Source organism: Leopardus geoffroyi, chromosome A2 (genome assembly GCF_018350155.1).
Source record: "Leopardus geoffroyi isolate Oge1 chromosome A2, O.geoffroyi_Oge1_pat1.0, whole genome shotgun sequence".
In the NCBI taxonomy this organism is placed as follows: Eukaryota; Metazoa; Chordata; class Mammalia; order Carnivora; family Felidae; genus Leopardus; species Leopardus geoffroyi.
Window position 1 is genome coordinate 55,125,995 of NC_059331.1, and position 20,537 is coordinate 55,146,531.

General features: G+C 36.4%; 1 protein-coding gene across 5 annotated transcripts in view; it reads right to left on the bottom strand.

Annotated features, from left to right (window-relative positions):
• Positions 1-20,537, bottom strand: part of CA2H3orf20 (chromosome A2 C3orf20 homolog) — a 98,978-nt gene that overhangs the window by 25,943 nt on the left and 52,498 nt on the right. For all 5 annotated transcript variants that reach the window (XM_045493918.1, XM_045493920.1, XM_045493919.1 and 2 more), the window contains one exon: positions 19,643-19,895. In XM_045493918.1, coding sequence (XP_045349874.1) covers positions 19,643-19,895 — 253 coding nt within the window. The remainder of the gene's footprint in view (positions 1-19,642; positions 19,896-20,537) is intronic.

Genomic DNA, 20,537 nt, shown 5'->3' on the forward strand with positions numbered 1-20,537 from the left:
GAGCATACCTCAACATAATAAAGATCACATATGAAAAACCCACTGCAAACATCATACTCACTGGGGAAAAACTGAGAACTTTTCCCGTAAGGTCAGGAACAAGATGAGCTTGTCCAATCTCACCACTTCTATTCAACACAGTACTCGAAGACAACAAAAATAAATAAAAGGCATACAAGTTGGTAAGAAAGAAGTAAAACTTCCACTATTTGCAGATGGCATGATGCTATTATACAGAAAAACCTAAAGACTCCAACAAAAAAGCAACTAGAATTGATGCATGAATTCAGTAAGGTCTCAGGATACAAAGTTAACATACAGATATTCATTGCATTTCTATACACTAATAATGAAATAGAAGAGAGAGAAATTAAGAAAACAATCCCATTTACAATTGCACCAAAAATAATAAAAAAACTAATAATTAATTTAACCAACAAACACTTGTACTCTGAAAACTATAAAACACTGATGAAAGAAATGGAAGCCAATACAAAAAAAAACGGAAAGATACTCCATGCTCATGGACTGCAAGAACAAATATTGTTAAAATGTCCATACCACTCAAAGCAATCTACATATTTAATGCAATCCCTATCAAAATGTCAATGGCATTTTCACAGAACTAGAATAAATAATCCTAAAAATTATATGGAACCACAAAAGACCCCGAATAGCCAAAGCAATCTTTAAAACAACAACAACAACAACAAAACAAACAACCGGAGGTATCACAATTCCAGACTTCAAAATATATTACAAAGCTGCAATAATCAAAACAGTATGGTACTGGCACAAAAACAGACACATAGATCAATGGAACACATTAGAGAGCCCAGAAATAAAACCACCATTATATGGTCAATTAATCTTCAACAAAAGAGGCAAGAATATGCAATGGGAAAAAGTCTCTTCAAAAAATGATGTTGGGAAAACTGGACAGCTACATGCAAAAGAATGAAACTGGACCACTTCTTACACCACACACAAAATAAACTCAAAGTGGATTAAGGATCTAAATATGACACCTGAGACCATAAAAATCCTAGAAGGGAGCACAGGCAGTAAATTCTCTGACACTGGCCGTAACAACCTTTTTCTAGACATGTCTCCCAAGGCCAAGGGAAAGAAAAGCAAAAATAAACTATTGGGATTACATCAAAATAAAAAAACTTTTGTGAAGCCAAGGGAACAATCAAAACTAAAAGACAACCTACTGAATGGGAGGGGATATTTGCAAATGGCATATCCAACAAAGGGTTAATGTCCAAAATCTATAAAGAATGTATCAAACTCAACACCCCAAAACCAAACAATTCAATTAAAAAATGGGTAGAAGATGAGAACATTTTTCCAAAGAAGACATGCAGATGGCCAACAGACACACGAAAAGACGCTCAACATCACTCATCATCAGAGAAATGCAAATCAAAACTACAATGAAATATCACCTCACACCTATCAGAAAGGCTAAAATAAAAAATACAAGGAACAACAAATGTTGGCAAGAGTGTGGAGAAAAAGGAATGCTTGTGCACTGTTGTGGGAAAACAAACTGGTGTAGCCACAGTGGAAAATAGTATGGAGGGTCCTCAAAAAATTAAAAAAGAACTACCATATGATCCAATAACTCTACTACTGGGTATTTACCTAAAAAATACAAAAGCATTTTTTCCTGCAGCTTATTTACAATAGCCAAATTATGAAAGCAGCCCAAGTGTCCCTCAAAAGATGAATGGATAAAGATGTGGTATATATGCAATGGAATATTAAACCTCCATAAAAAGAATGAAATCTTGCCATTTACAACAATGTGGATGGACCTAGAGAATATAACGCTAAGTGAAATAAGTCAGTCAGAGAAAGACAAATACCATATGATTTCACTCATATGTGCAATTTAGAGACAAAACAAAAGAACAAAGTAAAAAAGAGACCAACCAAAAAACAGACTCCTAACTATAGAGAACAAATGGATGGTCACCAGAAGGGAGGTGGGTAGGGGATGGGTGAAATAAGTGATGGGGATTAAGAGTACACTTATCATGAAGAGCACTGAGTGATTTACAGAATTGTTGAATCGATGGGTGTCAGGGTAGCTCAGTTAAGCATCCAACTCTTGATTTCAACTTGGGTCATGCTCATGGTCATGGAATTGAGTCCCCTGCGTAGGGCTCCTCGCTGACAGCAGGGAGCCTGCTTGGGATTCTGTCTTTCTGCCCCTCCTCCCGCTTGCATGTGAGCCTCTCTCTTAAACTAAATAAACATTTTTTAAAAAAGAATTGTTGAATCACTATATTGTACACCTGAAAGTAATATAAGACTGTATGTTAACTATACTGGAATTTAAAAAAAAAATTTAAAGAAAAATATGAATTAAAACTATACTAAGGCAACATATTCTCCTGATGAGAATATAAATTGGTATTACCCTTATGGAGGTTAATTTGGACTATCTTTTAAACTTTTAAATGCACGTGACCCTTGGCCCAGCAATTCCATCTTTAGCAATTTATTTACAGCTATATTTGTATAAATGTGAAATGATGAACATATGTGGTCGTTGCTTTCCCCATGAGTTAGAATAGGAATACGGAATTGGGCAAATCAAACATGGAACATCTATATAATGGATATTATGTAGCCAAAAGAAAAAGCAATTTATAGGACAATTTCTAAGATGTAGTGTTAAGTGAAAAAGGCAAAGTTTCAGAACAGCATTTTTAATATCATGCTTTTGAAGAAGAAAGAAGAGAAAAGAAAGACAAAAGAAAAGTGGAAGCAGAAGCAGCAGCAACAGAAGAAGTAAAATATATTTGCATTTGCTTAAACAGGCTTTAAGAAATTCTGGTTGGGTTTTGCCAGTGGGAGCACCAGCAGGAGATCAGAAGTAAAGAGGACCATACAGTTAGATATTTACTTCTCCAGTTCCTTCCCTGTGGGGTCACATTCCTCTCAGCCACAGGTCAGTGTTCCCATGAGAAGGTCCTCCCCATTGCTCTCTCTGTCCAGGTTTTAGTCATTTGCCCTGAAAGTCAAATCCAAACTCTGCAGCCTGGTCTCATCAACTGTTCCCCTTCCCACTCTAACTTGACTTTACTCTTCAGATAGGCCCACACATTTGGAAAAGTCCTCATCTTCCACCTGCCAGCTCTGGCCTCTGCAATGCTGAAAGCCTGGCACTTAAGTTCCCATGCCTAGCAGTCCATCCCTTCAGTTCCTGTCCAGAGTTGGGCTGCCTGTTTTTAAAGATAGAACAGTTGTTGGAGTAACTGGAAACTGCCTCTCCTGCTCAGTGCTCTGCTGTTCAGCATTCTGTTTATGGCTCCTGAGACTGGAAGGTTAGGAAAAGAGGCTTTTACAGGTTCTGCTCACCTTTGCTCACTGTTGTCTCTGCAGAGGGAATCCTGTCTTCCAGCTCCCCACATAAACACTGCTCCCCTTGGTGCCTTATTGCCTGTTGCCTAAGGAAAACCTAATCCAGGTATATGGTAGGGCAGGACTGGTTCACTAAATAGATTTGTTAGTTCCTTCCTCACTTCCCACAATGTTTCTGAGGTATCTGAAAATACAGAAGCACACTATTTTAAGTTATTACAGCACTTACAGCTTAAATAGCACTTCTGCAAATCTAATAGACGTTGCCCTTCCCAGGAACTTAGAAGAGCATACAGGGAGAGGGTAGACAGGGCAGGGGTTATTAGACCCATTTGACAAATAAGGAAACTGAGGTTTTGAGAGTTAGAGTTACTTAGACCAGAAGGTCCTAGAGTTGTATTAACTTGGTTAATTCCTGTAATTCCAGGGTTTTAGGGATGTGTTCTACCACATGAGGAGAGTGAGTTTTAAGATCAAAGGAGAAATGGACTCAGGGGTCCACTGAATAACAGTGGCTCTGAATAAGTCCTGAGTTTTCTCCATCTGGGTCAGGATCCTTGCTCACATAGATACAAATGCATACTGAAAGGAGTATATTTGTAATTTGCACATTTATTCTCACCTAAACCTACTTTGCCCTCACTCTTCCCTATCCAAAGTAATGACACCATCCTCATTCAGTTATTTAAGACAACTACCTCAAAGTCATCCATAATACTTTTTTTCTCTTATTCCACATCTATCAGTTAGTTATTTCTGTTAACAAATATGTTATTACATATTTTGTTTATTACAAATATGTCTAATTTTCTCCTTATTTCTACTACTACTCCTGACAGCACAATATCACTGTCACCTGGATTACTAAAATATTCTCCTAACTACTGTGATTCCACTCTTTCCACCCTAAAATAATTTTCCCACAAAGCAATCAGAAACGTTCCCACTTCCAACAATGGCTAACTAGCGGGGTTTAGACAAACCCTCCTTCTGAGAAAAAATTAACAAAAATATGTTTGCATTTCATAAGTGAGAACTTGAAAGGTCAGGATATGGAAAAAGAGAGAAAACAAGAAAGGTAAGCTTTACCCCTCACGGAAAATTCTGATTCTGAAAGTGAAACCTAGGGATGACAGGCTGAGAAGGTGAGGAGACTCCTGGCATGTTCATTGGTTGCAGGGGGTGAAATGGAAGCTCAGGCCCACCAAAGAAGATGTCCCTGAAAAAAGTCCTGGCTTTTAGTTGAGGACCTGAAGAACTATACCTAAAGAGTAAAAGTGAAACAGAAATAGACAAGCCCTCACAAAGACTGAAACACAGCTTCAATTCCTGTCTGGATGAGGGTGATATGGACCCAGCCAAGTTGATGGTTGAAAGCAAAGGTAAGTCCTCTCTGAAGGAACATTGCATTATCCAAAGCCTCAAATTCTCTCTATATTTTTTCATACACAATGTCTGGCATACACAAAAAATCAGACATATAAAGAATCAAGGTTTAACTGAAAGCTATGAGAAACAGACCCACAGGAATATTGCACATATCTGACAAAGGTGTTAAAGTAGCCATGATTAATACATGTAAGAAAATAGGAGACAAGATGAAAAATTTCATCAGAGAAAAAGCTCTAAAAGAATCAGTTGGAAATCCTAGAACTTAAAAATAGAATAAATGAAATCAAGAACTCAAGAGATAAGTTTTATCAGCAGCCTAGATACATTTAAAGAGAGAATTACTAAATTGGAATGCAGGTCAGTAGAAAATACCTACACTTGGCCAGATGGCTTTCCAGGGGAACTCTACCAAACATTTAAAGAAGAGTTAATACCTATAATTTTAAAGTTGTTACAAAAAATATAAATGGAAGGAAAACTTCCAAACTCTTTCTATGAAGCCAGCATTACATTGATTTCAAAACCAGACAAAGACCCCACTGAAAAGAACTACAGACCAATTTCCCTGATGAACATGGATGCAAAAATTTTCAACAAGAAACTAGCAAACTGAATCCAACAATACATTAAAAGAATTATTCACCATGATCAAGTGGGGTTTATTCCTGGACTGTGGGGCTGGTTCAATATCTGCAAATCAATCACATTAATAAAAGAAAGGATAATAACCACATGATCCTTTTAATAGATGCAGAAAATGCATTTGACAAAATACGGCATCCTTTCTTGATAAAAACCCTCAAGAAAGTAGGGATAGAGGAAACATACCTTAATATCATAAAGGCCATTACAGAAGACTCATAGCTAGTATCACCCTCAATGGGGAAAAACTGAGAGCTTTCCCCCTAAGGTCAGGAACACAACAGGGATGTCCACTGTCACCACTGTGGTTCAACATAGTTCAGGAAGTCCTAGCGTCAGCAACCAGAAAACAAAAACAAACAAAAGGCATCCAAATTGGCAAGGAAGAAGTCAATTTTCACTCTTCGCAGATGACATGATACTCTAAGTGGAAAACCTGAAAGACTTCACCAAAAAAACCCTGCTAGTACTGATACATGAATTCAGCAAAGTTGCAGGATATAAAATCAATTCACAGAAATAAGTTGCATTCCTATACACCAATAATGAAACAACAGAAAGAGGAATCAAGGAATTGATCCCATTTAAATTGCATTAAATCCATAAAGTACGTGGTAATAAACCCAACCAAACAAGTTAAAAGACTTGTATGGTGAAACTATAGAAAGCTTATGAAAGAAACTGAAGAAGATACAAAGAAACGGAAAAAGATTCCATGCTCCTGGATAGGAAGAACAAATATTGTTAAAATGTCAATACTACCCAAATCAATCTACACATTCAATACAATCCTTATCAAAATAACGCCAGCAGAGCTAGAACAAACAATTCTAAAATTTGCATGGAACCACAAAAGACCCCCAATAGCCAAAGTAATGTTGAAAAAGAAAACCAAAGCTGAAGAGATCACAATTCTGGACTTCAAAGCTGTAATCATCAAGACAGCAGGGTACTGGCACAGAAACAGACACATAGATCAATGGAACAGGATAGAGAACCCAGAAATGGACCCTCAAATGTATGGCCAACTAATATTTGACAAAGCAGGAAAGAATATCCAATGGAAAAAAGATGCTCCTCATCAAGTGGTGCTGGGAAAACTGGACAGCAACATGTGGAAGAATGAACCTAGATCACTTTCTTATGCCATACACAAAAGTAAACTCAAAATGGATGAAAGACCTAAATGTAAGACAAGAAACTATCAAAATCCTAGAGGAGAAAACAGGCAGCAACCTCTCTGACCTTGGCTGCAGCAACATCTTACTAGACATTTCTCCAAAGGCAAGGGAAACAAAGCAAAAATGAACTACTGGGACCTCATAAAGATAAAAGTGTTCTGCACAGCAAAGGAAACAATCAATAAAACCAGAAGGCATCTGACGGAATGGAAGAAGTTATTGCAAATCAGATAAAGGGTTAGTATCAAAAATCTATAAATAACTTATCCAACTAAACACCCAAAAACAAATAATCCACTGAAGAAATGGGCAAAAGACATGGACAGACACTTTTCCAAAGAATACATCCAGATGGTTAACAGACACATGAAAAGATTCTCAATATCATTCATTATCAGGGAAATACAAATCAAAACCACAATGAGATATCACCTCATATCTGTCAGAATGGCTAAAATGAATATATCAGGAAACAACAGATGCTGGTGAGAGTGCAGAGAAAGGGAAACACTTTTGCACCGCTGGTGGGAATGTAGATTCGTGCAGCCACTCTGCAAAACAGTACAGAGAGTCCTCAAAAAGTTAAAAATATAACTACCAATGACCCAGCAATTGCTCTACTAGGTATTTATTCAAAGGATGCAAAAATGCTGATTTGAAGGGGCATATGCACCCCAATGTTTATAGCAGCACTATCAACAATAGCCAAACTATGGAAAGAGCTGAAATGTCTATTGACTGATTAATGGATAAAGAAGATGTGGTATATATACACAATGGAATATTACTCAGCAATCAAAAAGAATGAAATCTTGCCATTTGCGACAATGTGGATGGAACTAAAGTTTATTATGTTAAGTGAAATAAGTCAGGCAGAGAAAGATACATTTATGACTTCACTCATGTGGAATTTAAGAAACAAAACAAACAGAAGGGAAGGAAAAATAATATAAAAACAGATAGGGAAGCAAACCATAAGAGACCCTTAAATACAGAGAACAAACTGAGGGTTGCTGAAGGGGAGGTGGGTGGGAGAATGGGTTAAATGGGTGATGGGCATGAGGGAGGGTACTTGTTGGGATGAGCACTGAGTGCTATATGTAAGTGATGAATCACTCAATTCTACTCCTGAAACCATTACTATACTATATGTTAACTAGCTTGGATTCAAATAAAGTTAAAGAAGTATAAGAAAAGAAAATATCTAGACATAAGTATAGAAGGAAGAAAAAGATTTAAAATACAGCATAGAAAAAAAAATGCATGGAACCTAGTGAAAAGGTGTAACGTGGATATACCTGGAGTCCCACGCTGAGAGGAGAGGGAAAAGAAGAGGAAGAGGGAGGAGGAAGGAAGGGAGAGAGAGAAAAGGAAATAATGGCTGAGAATTTTCCAAAACCATTGAAAGCCACAGGTCAAGAAGCACTACACACAAGATGAATACAATAAAAGTTGCATTTTGGCACGTCATGGAAAACGTGCTAAAAGAGGCCACTAACTAAAGGTGGAGAGAAAAAAAAAAGTCAGAGAATAAAAGGCTCATTACTTTCAACAATAAGCAACAATAAGACTGGGAGCTGACTTATTAATAGAAATGATGAAAATTATAAAACAACAGAGAGACATCTTTAAAGTGCTGAAAGAAAATCATTGCCAATCACAAGAGTATGATTCAAAATGGAAAGTGAAATAAGACATATTAAGGCAAAAAACAAAAACAAAAAACAAAAAGTTAGGCAAGAGCAGACATACTAAAGGAATTCTAAAGGTGGTTCTTTAGGCAGAAGGAAAATCATCCTAAGTGAATATATGAAGAAAAAAGAAAAAAGGCACACATAAATGTAAAAGGAGGTATCACTATATATTCTACAGTCATTTAAAACATCACAAGAAGATATTTTGAATAACTTTGTTGCAATATATTTAAACATTTAAATGAATATTCTACAGTCATTTAAAACATCACAAGAAGATATTTTGAATAACTTTGTTGCAATATATTTAAACATTTAAATGAAATGGGTAAATTCCTAGGAAAATCTAACTTACCAAAAATAAACACACACACACACACACACACACACACACACACACACACACACACAGAGAGAGAGAGAGAGAGAGAGAGAGAGAGAATCTGAATACTCCTATATCTATTAAAAATAAAAGTTTTACTTGAAACTTCCACTGAAAGAAAATTCCAGGGCAGATGACTTTATTGGTAAGCTCTATCAAATATTTAAGGAAGAAATAACTCAAGTGTACAAATAGCAGATAATAGAAAAATAAGAAATTCTTCCCAGATTATTTTAAGAAGCCAGACTGACCAGAACATGACAAGAAAGGAAAAAAATATTGGCCAATATTCTCATAAACACAAGTACCAAAATCCTAGATAAAACATTAGCAAGCCACTCATCATCAGGGAAATACAAATCAAAACCACAATGAGATACCACCTCACCCCTGTCAGAATGGCTAATATCAACAACTCAGGCAACAACAGATGTTGGTGAGTGCAGAGAAAGAGGATCTCTTTGGCACTGCTGGTGGGAATGCAAACTGGGGCAGCCACTGTGGAAAACAGTATGGAAGTTCCTCAAAAAATGAAAAATAGAACTACCCTATGACCCAGCAATTGCACTACTAGGTATTTATCCAAGGGATACAGGTATGCTATTTCTAAGGGGCACATGCACCCCCAATGTTTATAGCAGCACTATCAACAAGAGCCAAAGTATGGAAAGAGCCCAAATATCCATCGATAGATGAATGGATAAAGAAGATGTGGTATGTGTGTGTGTATACACACACACACACACACACACACACACACACACACACAATGGAGTATTACTCAGCAATCAAAAAGAATGAAATCTTGCCATTTGCAACTATGTGGATGGAACTATAGGGTATTATGCTAAGTGAAATTAGTCAATCAGAGAAAGACAAATATCATATGACTTCACTCATATGAGGACTTTAAGAGACAAAAGAGATGAACATAAGGGAAGGAAAGCAAAAATAATATAAAAACAGGGAGGGGGATAAAACAAGAGACTCTTAAATATGGAGAACAGAGGGTTACTGGAGGGGCTGTGGGAGGGGGGATGGGCTAAATTGGTAAGGGGCATTAAGGAATCTACTCCTGAAATCATTGTTGCACTATATGCTAACTAACTTGGGTATAAATTTTAAAAAATAAAGAAAAATAAATAAATAAATTAATTAATTAATTAATTAGCAAGCCAAATTTAGCAATATGCATAAAGGGGATATAGTATATAAAAACCAAGTTAGATTTATGTTGGAATACAATATTAGTTGAACACTTGAAATGCAATCAATAAAATTTACCACAATAATAGAATAAAGGGAAAAAGCACATGCTAAATTTCAACAGATGCAGAAAAGGTACTTGATAAAATTTAATATTGACTCAGGATAAAAAAAATTTCTTAGTAAACTAGAACTAAAAGGATAAATTTTTAATCTAATAAAGGGTTTCTATAAAAAATCTACAGCATAATAGAAAAAAATACTGAAAAACTTTCCTCTAAGATGAGAATGAACCAAAATGCCTATCATTACCACTTCCTTTTTTTAAAATATAATTTATTGTCAAGTTGGCTAACATACAGTGTATACAGTGTGCTCTTGGTTTGGGGGATAGATTCCCATGATTCATCGCTTGCACACACTCAGGGCTCATTCCAACAAGTGCCCTCCTCAATGCCCATCACCCATTTTCCCCCCTCGCCCCTCCCCATCAGCCCTCAGTTTTTTCTCTGTATTTAAGAGTCTCTTATGGTTTGCCTCCCTCCTTCTCTGTTTGTAACTATTTTTGAAAATTGTCTTAGAAGATCTAACCAGTGCAGTTAGGCAATAAAAGAAATAAAAACGTATAATATTTAGAAAAAAGAATTTACTCTTGTAGATAACAAGTCTATGTATGTTGGAGATCCAAAATAATCAACTGATAAAACTATTATTAAGTGAACTGAGCAGGATCAATGGGTAAAAAGTCAATATGCAGAATTCAATTGTGGCTGCCAGTTTTTACTCAGATGGAGTAAGCACACTGTAGTTTCTTTCTCCCATTGACTACAATTCTAGAAAGAATTTTTTAAAACTACCTGGTGCCTTTGAAAGATAAATAATAGCAGGTAGATTGTGAGAGGAGGGAGCAAGGAGTCAAAACTTAAGGAACAATCAGTGTGTAGTGGTGAGTTTCCTGGTCTTTCTCTTTCTTATATATCCCTGCTTGGACTTGAGGGTGAACTGAATCTGGAGAAGTGAACAATGGAACTGGTTAATAAAATCCTTGAGGAGAAACCTTCTTTCTAGCCAAAGAAAGAAGAAAATAGATCCCCGTAATTCTGGGAGTGTGAAGAGAATCATCTTTTTATGTCTTCTTTCTCCTCTCCTGGTTCTTCCACAAGGCCAGTTTCAGCAGCAGAATTGCACTCATATGGCAGTGGCAGCAATCGCATGGGCACAGTACATATGGAGGAACAACAATTTAAATGACTATGGGTTTCTCATCAGAAACTATAGAAATTATGAAACAGGAGAACAACATCTTTAAGGTACTGAAAGAAGAACATTATAAATATCTGAGTAAATATAATTCAACTACTATTGAACCAGAATTTTTTATCCAGTGAAAATATCCTTCAGGAATTAAGGCAAAATGAGGACACATGATCAAGTGAGGGAAAACAAAAAAGACTTATCACCAACAGACTTGCTCTAAAAGAAATGCTAGAAGAAATTCATCAGGCTGAAAGGGAATGATCTCAGAGGGAAACTCAGAACTTCAGAAATTAAAGAAAGGCAGCAGAAATTATAAATATCTGAGTAAATATAATAAAGCATCTATTTTTCTTGAGTTCTTCAGAATTTATGACCAATGAAAGCAAAGATTATAACATTGTTGAAGTGTTTCCATATACATAGACATAATACACCAACAACTATAGTAAAGGGGGAAGAATAAAAAGACTTATATAGTTGTAAAATTATTACATTTCCCTCAAAATGGCAATATTAAATCTAGATAGACTGTTTAGGGTGAAGCATGTAGAATGTAAATCCTAAGGCAAATACTAAAAAAGAAAAATTAAACCATAAAGACATACACTAAAAAGCCAATACACAAATTAAAAGGGAATACTAAAAATATTCAAGTAATTCAAAATAAGGCAGGAGAAGAGAGAGGAACAAAAACAAAAACAAAACAAAAACAGGATATAAACAGAAAAATAAAATAGTAGACATAAATCTAACTATATCAATAATTAATTAAATGTAAAGGGTCTAAATACACCAATTAAAAGAGTGTCATATTGATAAAAATACAAGACCTAACTATACACTGTTTACAAGAAACATAGTTTAAATATAAAGATACAGATAGATTGAAAGTAACAGAATGGAGGGGTGCATGGCTGGCAGAGTCAGAAGACCAAGTGACTCTTGATCTTGGGGTTGTGATTTTGAGCCCCATGTTGGGTCTAGAGTTTACTTCAACAAACAAAAGATAAAAAATAAAAATAAAATTAACAATGGAAGAGTTATACCAGACACTAATTAAAAGAAATCTGAAGTGGGATTATTATTATTATTATTATTATTATTGTTGTTGTTGTTGTTGTTATTATTATTATTATTTATTCAAAGTAGAATTCAGAACAAAAAAAATTATTAGGTCTGAAGAGGACATTACATAATGTTAAAAGAATCAAATGTGCTATACCTAACAACATGGGTCCAAGATTTATGAAACAAAAATATGATAAAATTTGAAGATATTGAAAACATAGATTGAAACACCTCAAAAATGTTATAACTTTTGCTTTCGACAGTTATACATATTTTAAGGAATTTAAGCAAACAAATCCACAATCATGCTTGGAGACATAAACATTCCTTTCTCAGTAACCAGCAGAGTAAGAAGACAGAAAATCAGCAAAGATAAGAAGAGCTAAACAACTCTATGACTGTACCTCATTGACATTTGTAAATGATCCTCTATTGAAAGATTTGCTGAAGACTCCACCCATCGAGAGCAGAATGCAATTCTTTTCAAGTGCACATGTAGCATTTACCAAGATAGACCATATTCAGGGATCATAAAACAAACCTTAGCAAATCAAAAGAACAGAAATCATACAAAATATGTTCTCTGCACCAGAAATAAACTAAAATCAATAACAAAAAGATATCTAGAAAATTCTCAAAGATTTGGAAATTAGAGATTGGATTTCTACATAACCCATGCACCAAAGATGAAATCACAGGGAAATTAGGAAATATTTCAAACAAAATGAAAATTAAAATTAAAATCCATCATTGCAAAATTTATGGAATGTAAGCAAAACAGTGTTTAGAAGGAAGTTTGCAGAATTAAATACTTACATGTTAGAAAATAAGGCCTCAAACCAATAATCCAAGCTTACAATTTAGAAACTGTAAAAAACAAATTAAACACAAAACAAGCAGAAGGAAGATAAAAAATAAATGCCATAAATAATGGAAATGAAAACAGAATAACAATGGAGAAAAATCAATGAAATTAAAAGCTGATTCTTTGAAAAGATTATAAAATTAACAAAACTACAGCCAAACTGACTAAGATAAAAAAGTGAAGATCCAAATAACCATCAGAAATCATAGAGGGGCTCTCACTAAAGACATTACAGACATCAAAAAGATGATAAGGGAATATTAATGAACAATTCTATGCATATAAATTCAATAAATTAGATGAAATGGGTCAATTCCTTTAAGGACACAAACTATCAAAATTCACTCAAGAGAAACAGATGACCAGAATAGTCCTGTATTTATTTAAGTAATTAAGTGTGTTTTAAAGATTTTTCTAATGAAGAAAATGGCAGGCAACATGGTTTCACTGGTAAATTAGAAAAAAAAAAAAATACCAATTCAACACAAAATAGAACAGGTAGGAAAACTTCCCAACCCATTTTATTAGGCCAGCATTACCCTGACAAACCAGACAGAAACATTACAAGAAAACTACAGACCAATAACCTCATGACTATAGATGTAAAACTTCTCCCCCAAATATTAGTAAATTGAATCCAGCAAAAGAGAAAAATAATAGTACCTCATGACAAAGTGGAGTTTATCCCAGGAATGCAAGGCTGGCTCAACATTTGAAATCAACATAATTCACCATATTAAGAAAATAAAAAGAAACCCACACATATATGGCCAATTGATTTTTTACACGAGTACCAAGGCAACATAACAGAGAAGAGGACATCGTCTCAAAAAATGGCAGTGGAACAACTGGATATCCATATGCAAAATAGATAAACTTCAACCTGCACTTTGTACCTTAAACAAACATTAGTTCAAAGTAGATCATAGGCCTAAATACAAAACATAAAACTATAAAACTTTGAAGGAGAACTTTGTGACATTGGGTTATACCAGGTTTTCTCAGTCAGCACTACTGACATTTTGGACTACTTAATTCTTTCTTGTGTGTGGTGGTGCAGGTCGTTTTGTGCATCGTAGGATGTTTAGCAGCATCTCTGGCCCCTACTCAGTAGATAGCAGTAGCAATCCCTCTCACATTGTAATGATTAAAAAATATCTCCAGGGTGTTTGAGAGACTCAACCACTTAAGCATCTGACTCTTGATTTCAGCTCAGGTCATGATCTCACAGCTGGTAGGATAGAAACCATGTCAAGCTCTGCACTGTCAATTCAGGATTCTCTTTCTCTCTCTCTATCTCCCCTGCTCACTCATGTGTGTGCACACGCATGTGTATGCACGCTGTCTCTCAAAATAAAGAAATAAACTTAAAAAAACAACTCTCAAAATATGGCCAAATGTCCTCTGGGGATCAGAATTGTCTCTGGTTGAGAACCACTGGCTTAGGCAAAGAGTTTTTAGACATGACACCAAAATCACAATCCAGAAAAGAAAAAAAAATACATTAGACTACATCAAAATAAATTTGCTCAAACAAAACAAAAACAAAACAAAACAAGCCAGACTGGGAAAAATATTTCAAGTCAAGTTTCTGATAAAGGACTTATATCCAGAATAAGGAACTCTCTCGAAACTTGACAGTACAAATAGCCCAATTTGAAAATGTGCAAAAGATCTGAACAGACATTTTACCAAATGATGGTAAGTAAGCCCATGGAAAGATGCTCAACATCATTAGTTATTAGAGAAATGCAAATTAAAATGATAATGAGATATCACTGCACATCTATTAGAATGGGTAAAATATATAATTTTTAATGTTTATTTATTTTTGACAGAGAGACAGAGTGTGAGCAGGGAAGGATCAGAGAGAGGGAGATACAGAATCCAAAGCAGGCTCCAGGCTCCAAGCTGTCAGCATAGAGCCCGACTCAGGGCTCGAATTCATGGACCATGAGATCATGACCTGAGCTGAAGTCAGACGCTTAACCAACTGAGCCACCCAGGTGCCCCTAGAATGGGTAAAATATTTTTTTTTAAGTTGAGGATGCCAATTACTGACAAAGATTTGAAGCAACTGGAACCCTCATACATTGCTGAGAGTAATGTATAACGGTACAGCTACTTGAGCAGTTTAGCAGTTTCTTATAAAGTTAAACATAGATTTACAATCTAAGAGCCAGCAATCTAGCTCTTAAGTATTTGCTTAAGTAAATTGAAAGCCCATGATCACATAAAGTTCTTGGGTATTTACAGCAATTTTATTCATAATCACCAAAAACTGAAAATATTCCAAATGTCTTTTATTTTATTTTATTTTATTTTAATATATGAAATTTATTGTCAAATTGGTTTCCATACAACACCCAGTGCTCATCCCAAAAGGTGCCCTCCTCAATACCCATCACCCACCCTCCCCTCCCTCCCACCCCCCAAATGTCTTTTAATAGGTGAATGGATAAATTATCTTTTTATCCATCCAGGCCATGCAATACATGCACAAAAGAGTTAACATAGAAGGCTACTATCTTTAGAAGGACCTGCTTACAAGGTTGGCCCTTTGCCGATGTCTAGAAACCTGGCACTTGAACCATTTCCTACGCTATACCCACACAGTGTAAACAATGTGATTTATGTCGAACACCTGCTTTCCTTCTAGCAGTCTGGAATTTTGATATTTGCTAGGCAGAGAGTGTCTATGTGACTATCACTCAATAAAAACCTTGGGTTCTGAGTCTTTAATGGGCATGATTGGGCAGAGATATTGCATACATTACTACATTTTCACATTTTTCACTGCTAGAGAAAGGAGCTTGCTTGGTGCATCCCCTCACAGGAGGGAGAGAGCATAAAGAAGTCTGTGTATGGATTTATCCAGATTCTACCTGTGTCTTTTACCCTTGCTGATCCTATCATGTATCCTTTCACTATAATACCTTATACATGAATGCTTCCATATGCTGAATCCCATGAGTTCTGGTAAATCTCTGAATGTGGGAGTAGTGCAGGGGCCCCCTGAAATAGAATACTACTCAGCAATAAAAAGAAATGAACTGTTGATACATGCAACAACATGAATAAATCTTCCATGCATTATGCTAAGTGAAAGAAGCTAAACTCAAAAGGCCATACACAGTATAATTCCTTTCATATGACATTTTAGAAAATACAAAACTATAGCTACAAAGAACAGGTCAGTGGTTGTTAGGGATTAAGGGTGAGTGAAGAGTTTGACTACAGAGGGGCAGCATGAGGGAATTTGTGCGTGTCGGGGGTAGGAGGTGATAAAACTGTTCTGTTGTTCTATGTCTTGGCTGTGGTGGTGGTTATACAACACCATCCATTTGTCAAAACTCATAGACTTATACACCAAAAAGAGTAAAGCTTACTGTAAGTAAATTAAAAATAAATTTAAATTGTAATATAATTAACTGCCTTTCTATATAACCAGCAACAAATTAAAAAATTAAATTAAAAACATAATTTATAATAGCAACAAAAACTACCAAAGACTTTAAAATAAACCTAATGAAAGACACATAACTCTGTGTTGAAAACTACAAACCAGAGAGAGATTAGAGAAGACATAAATAAATAAAAAGCTATACTACTCACAGATTGAAATACTACAATATTACAAAGACATTAACAATCCAGTTGAAATGCCAAGATACATTTTTTACCAACAAGGTGATTCTAAACCTATATGGAAATATAAACTACAAGGGACAGCAAAACAATTTAGAACAACAAAGTATTAGTACATACTCTGCTGTATATCACTGCTTGTTATAAAGCTATAATAATTAATTGGACAGCCTGGTATTGGTAAAAGACTGGAAAAAGAGGAAACAAAATAAGGAGTCCAGAAAACGTCCTCTGTGTGATTTACACACATAGAGCCCCTCTATGTGTAATTTGTACACATAGAGCCCCTTAATTTGTGACAAACTTTGCACCAAAAAGCTTAGGGAAGTTACAATCTTTTCAAAAGGGGATGCTGGATCAGTAAGACAGATATAGATAACTATAGATAGATAGGTATAGATATAGATATAGATATAGATGGAAAAGATTAAAAGTTGGCTCTTATTTCATTCACATCACTACAGAAATCTCCAAGTGGAGGACAGATGTAATGTAAAAGTTAAAACAAAAAAGTTAACTAGGAAAGTTACTTTGTTGAATATTGTCATGTTCTTTGAATAGGAAAGTTCTTGAATAGGATATAAAAAGCTAATTATAAAGAAAAATATTGAAAATCGGACATTAAAATTTTCCAACTTCTGTTCCTCAATAGACACCATTACCAGAGTAAACGTAAGATCATTTGCAACGTGTGTAATGGACAAAAGTCTTGTACCCACAACATACGAAGAACTCCAAAATATAAATCAAGAAAAGGCGAATGACTAGTACAAAAACGGACAAGGGAGCTAAACAGGCACCTTATAAAAGAGAATATACAAAATGGTCAATGCACAATCAAAACGGTGCTCAACCTCGACAGTCACCAGGGAAACACAATGAAAATCCATATTGTAATTAAAATGGCAATGCCAAGCATTAGTGAGGATGGGGAGCCACTGGAACTGGTGGGAGTGACACTCAATACCACCACTCTAGAATATGGGCAGTCCCACAAGAAGTGGGACATGTACCTACCACCCTAGGACAGCAATATCACATCCAGGCATATACCAACAATAATTAAGGACACATGCTAACACTAGTGCAGTTTGCCATTACCAAAACTGTAAGCAACCCAGATATCCATTAACATTAGAATGCATAATTTGTAGTGTATTCAAAAATAGGTTATCATACAGCAATGAAAATGAGCAAAACACTGCTACACACCACTCATAATTGTAATGTTGAGCAAAAAAGGCTAGATGCCAGTTACATACTGAATACTGTAGTTCCATTTCAATAAAGTTAAAAAGAACACAAACACTAATCTACAAAGCTAGAACTCTTCCCTTTGGGGAGGAAGCTGTGGGAGGGAACAAGAAGGTATTTCTAAGGAGCTGGTAATGTTCTATTTCTTGATTTGATTATAGGGTATGTTCACTTTGTGATGTGCACTAAGCTATATACACTCAGGATTTGTTCATTTTTATGTATTTATATATATATATATATATATATATATATATATATATATATATAGAAAATATATATTAATTGATAGTATATAAAATTAAAATAGAAAAATAGAAAAGACATGTATTTTATCTATTTTTTAAAGTTTAAAAACCCATAAATCTGATGGTGTCACTTGCTGTCTTAAAGTTATGGAATGATTTCCTATAACACTAACAAGGTCACCTGATGTGGCTCTTGGCTACCTCTCTGTCCTCAATTTACAGCCATCTCCCCTCTTTATCAACATGCTCTTCACTGGCCTTCTTACTTTCCCTAGCACATACCTAACTTGTTCTTGTCACAGGTCTCTATACTTGCTCTATCCTCTGCCTGCTAACCCTTCCCTGTCCTTCTCTGTGCCTACCTATTTCTCGTCATGGTTCCTCATTTATTTTCTTTAAGGTAATATAGTAAAAGTTATTCTTTTTTTTCTAAATTTCTTGTCAAGTTAGCTAACATGCGGTGCATACAGTGTGCTCTTGGTTTCGGGAGTGGATTCCCATGATTCATGGCTCATATACAATACCCAGTGCTCATCCCCACAGGTGCCCTCCTCAATGCCCATCATGGGTCCCCATTTAAATATCACCTCCTCAGAACTGCCTTCACTGAGTATCTAATTTAGCACCTTCCCCAGACTTCCCAGTCACTCTCCACCCCTGGCATTAGTCAAAATTTTCCATAAAGGGCCAGATAGTAAATATTCTAGTCTTTGCAGGCCAGATGGTCTTAGTCATAATTACTCAACATTTCTGTCTCAGGGAAAGTAACTACAGGCAATATGTAAATGAGTGGGTGTGGCTATTCCAACAAAACCTTACTTATGGACCCTGATGTTTAAACTTTATATCATTTCACATGTCATAAAATACTCTTCTTTTGATCTTTCCCCCCTAAGCATCTAAAAAGCTAAAAACTCTTCTTCACTTATAAAAAGGTAGGGGCGCCTGGGTGGCGCAGTCGGTTAAAGCGTCCGACTTCAGCCAGGTCACGATCTCGCGGTCCGTGAGTTCGAGCCCCGCGTCGGGCTCTGGGCTGATGGCTCAGAGCCTGGAGCCTGTTTCCGATTCTGTGTCTCCCTCTCTCTCTGCCCCTCCCCCGTTCATGCTCTGTCTCTCTCTGTCCCAAAAATAAATAAACGTTGAAAAAAAAAATTTAATAAAAAGGTAGGCGGTGGGGCTAGATTTGGTGAATGGCCCTACGTTGCCAACCTCTGCTTTAAGGTGACCCTGATTTACTTTCTTCCTAGCCTGTATCACTACCTAAAATGACTTCAACTCTTCTTGTATTTATTGTCTATCTTCTCACACCCCTAAAATTTCTGCTCCAAGAGGGAAGGGCCTCATCTGTTTCGTTCTTCATGGTGTGCCCACCGCCCATCACCATGTCTGACACATGGAGACCACAAGCAATGAAGGCCCAAGCCTACCTGGGTGTGATCATGGCTTTGGCTTGGGTCTTGATGGTCTTCCTCCGAGTGGGGCTCACAGAAATGGACCCATGCTCTTCCCTTGAAGACTCTCCAACTGAGGATTCAGGTCGGGCTGACCGAGATCGTAATAAAAGGACTTCTCCTGAGTATAAACTTGGCTTGGGGCCTCGCTCGACATAGGTACCCGATTTTACCTTGGTTCGATTGCTTTGTGTCTCTTCCTTAACCGGGTATTCTATGGTGAATAGGCCTGTTAACAGAAGACATGGCTGTCACTCTCCCTCATGGCCCGGCCTTCCCTGCCCTGCTATGAGGCTCTGCACATGAGCAGCCCTTCAGCTCATCTTCCTCTCCACTCCTCCACTCTCACACACTCACAAGCCAGGTCGCCTCCCTTCTGCTGTCTGGCATAGAACTCCAGTACAGTTAGTGGATTGGTAAATACTGGCTGAAACGTAAGAACAAATCAATCTTATTTCTACTCATTTGTCAAGACCCAGCTGAGATCCCTCTTCTGCCAAGGAGCCTGCATTTCATTCAGTTCTGTGTCCTCCACAGCACTCATAGAGGCTGGGTATACAATGCATCCATGCTGTTCTCTTCCCTGAGAATGCTGTTCCCTATATCTCGAGATTTAAGTAGTTTCCATCTACTTTCTTTGTTGTGTTTATTTGTATTCTTGTTTTGCTTCTCCTACTAGACTTGAAAACTTCTGAGGCCCGGGACCTTTCATTCCTTCATTCACTTACCAGATGTTTATTGGATGCTAGACATATAGAGATGACCCAAAACAGGGTTCCCTGCCTCTGAGAACTCCTAGCAGGGATACAGGGGGGATGGACAAGCAAAGAACTATTCATAATGTTAGGTAGTAAGATTTATAATTAGAGCA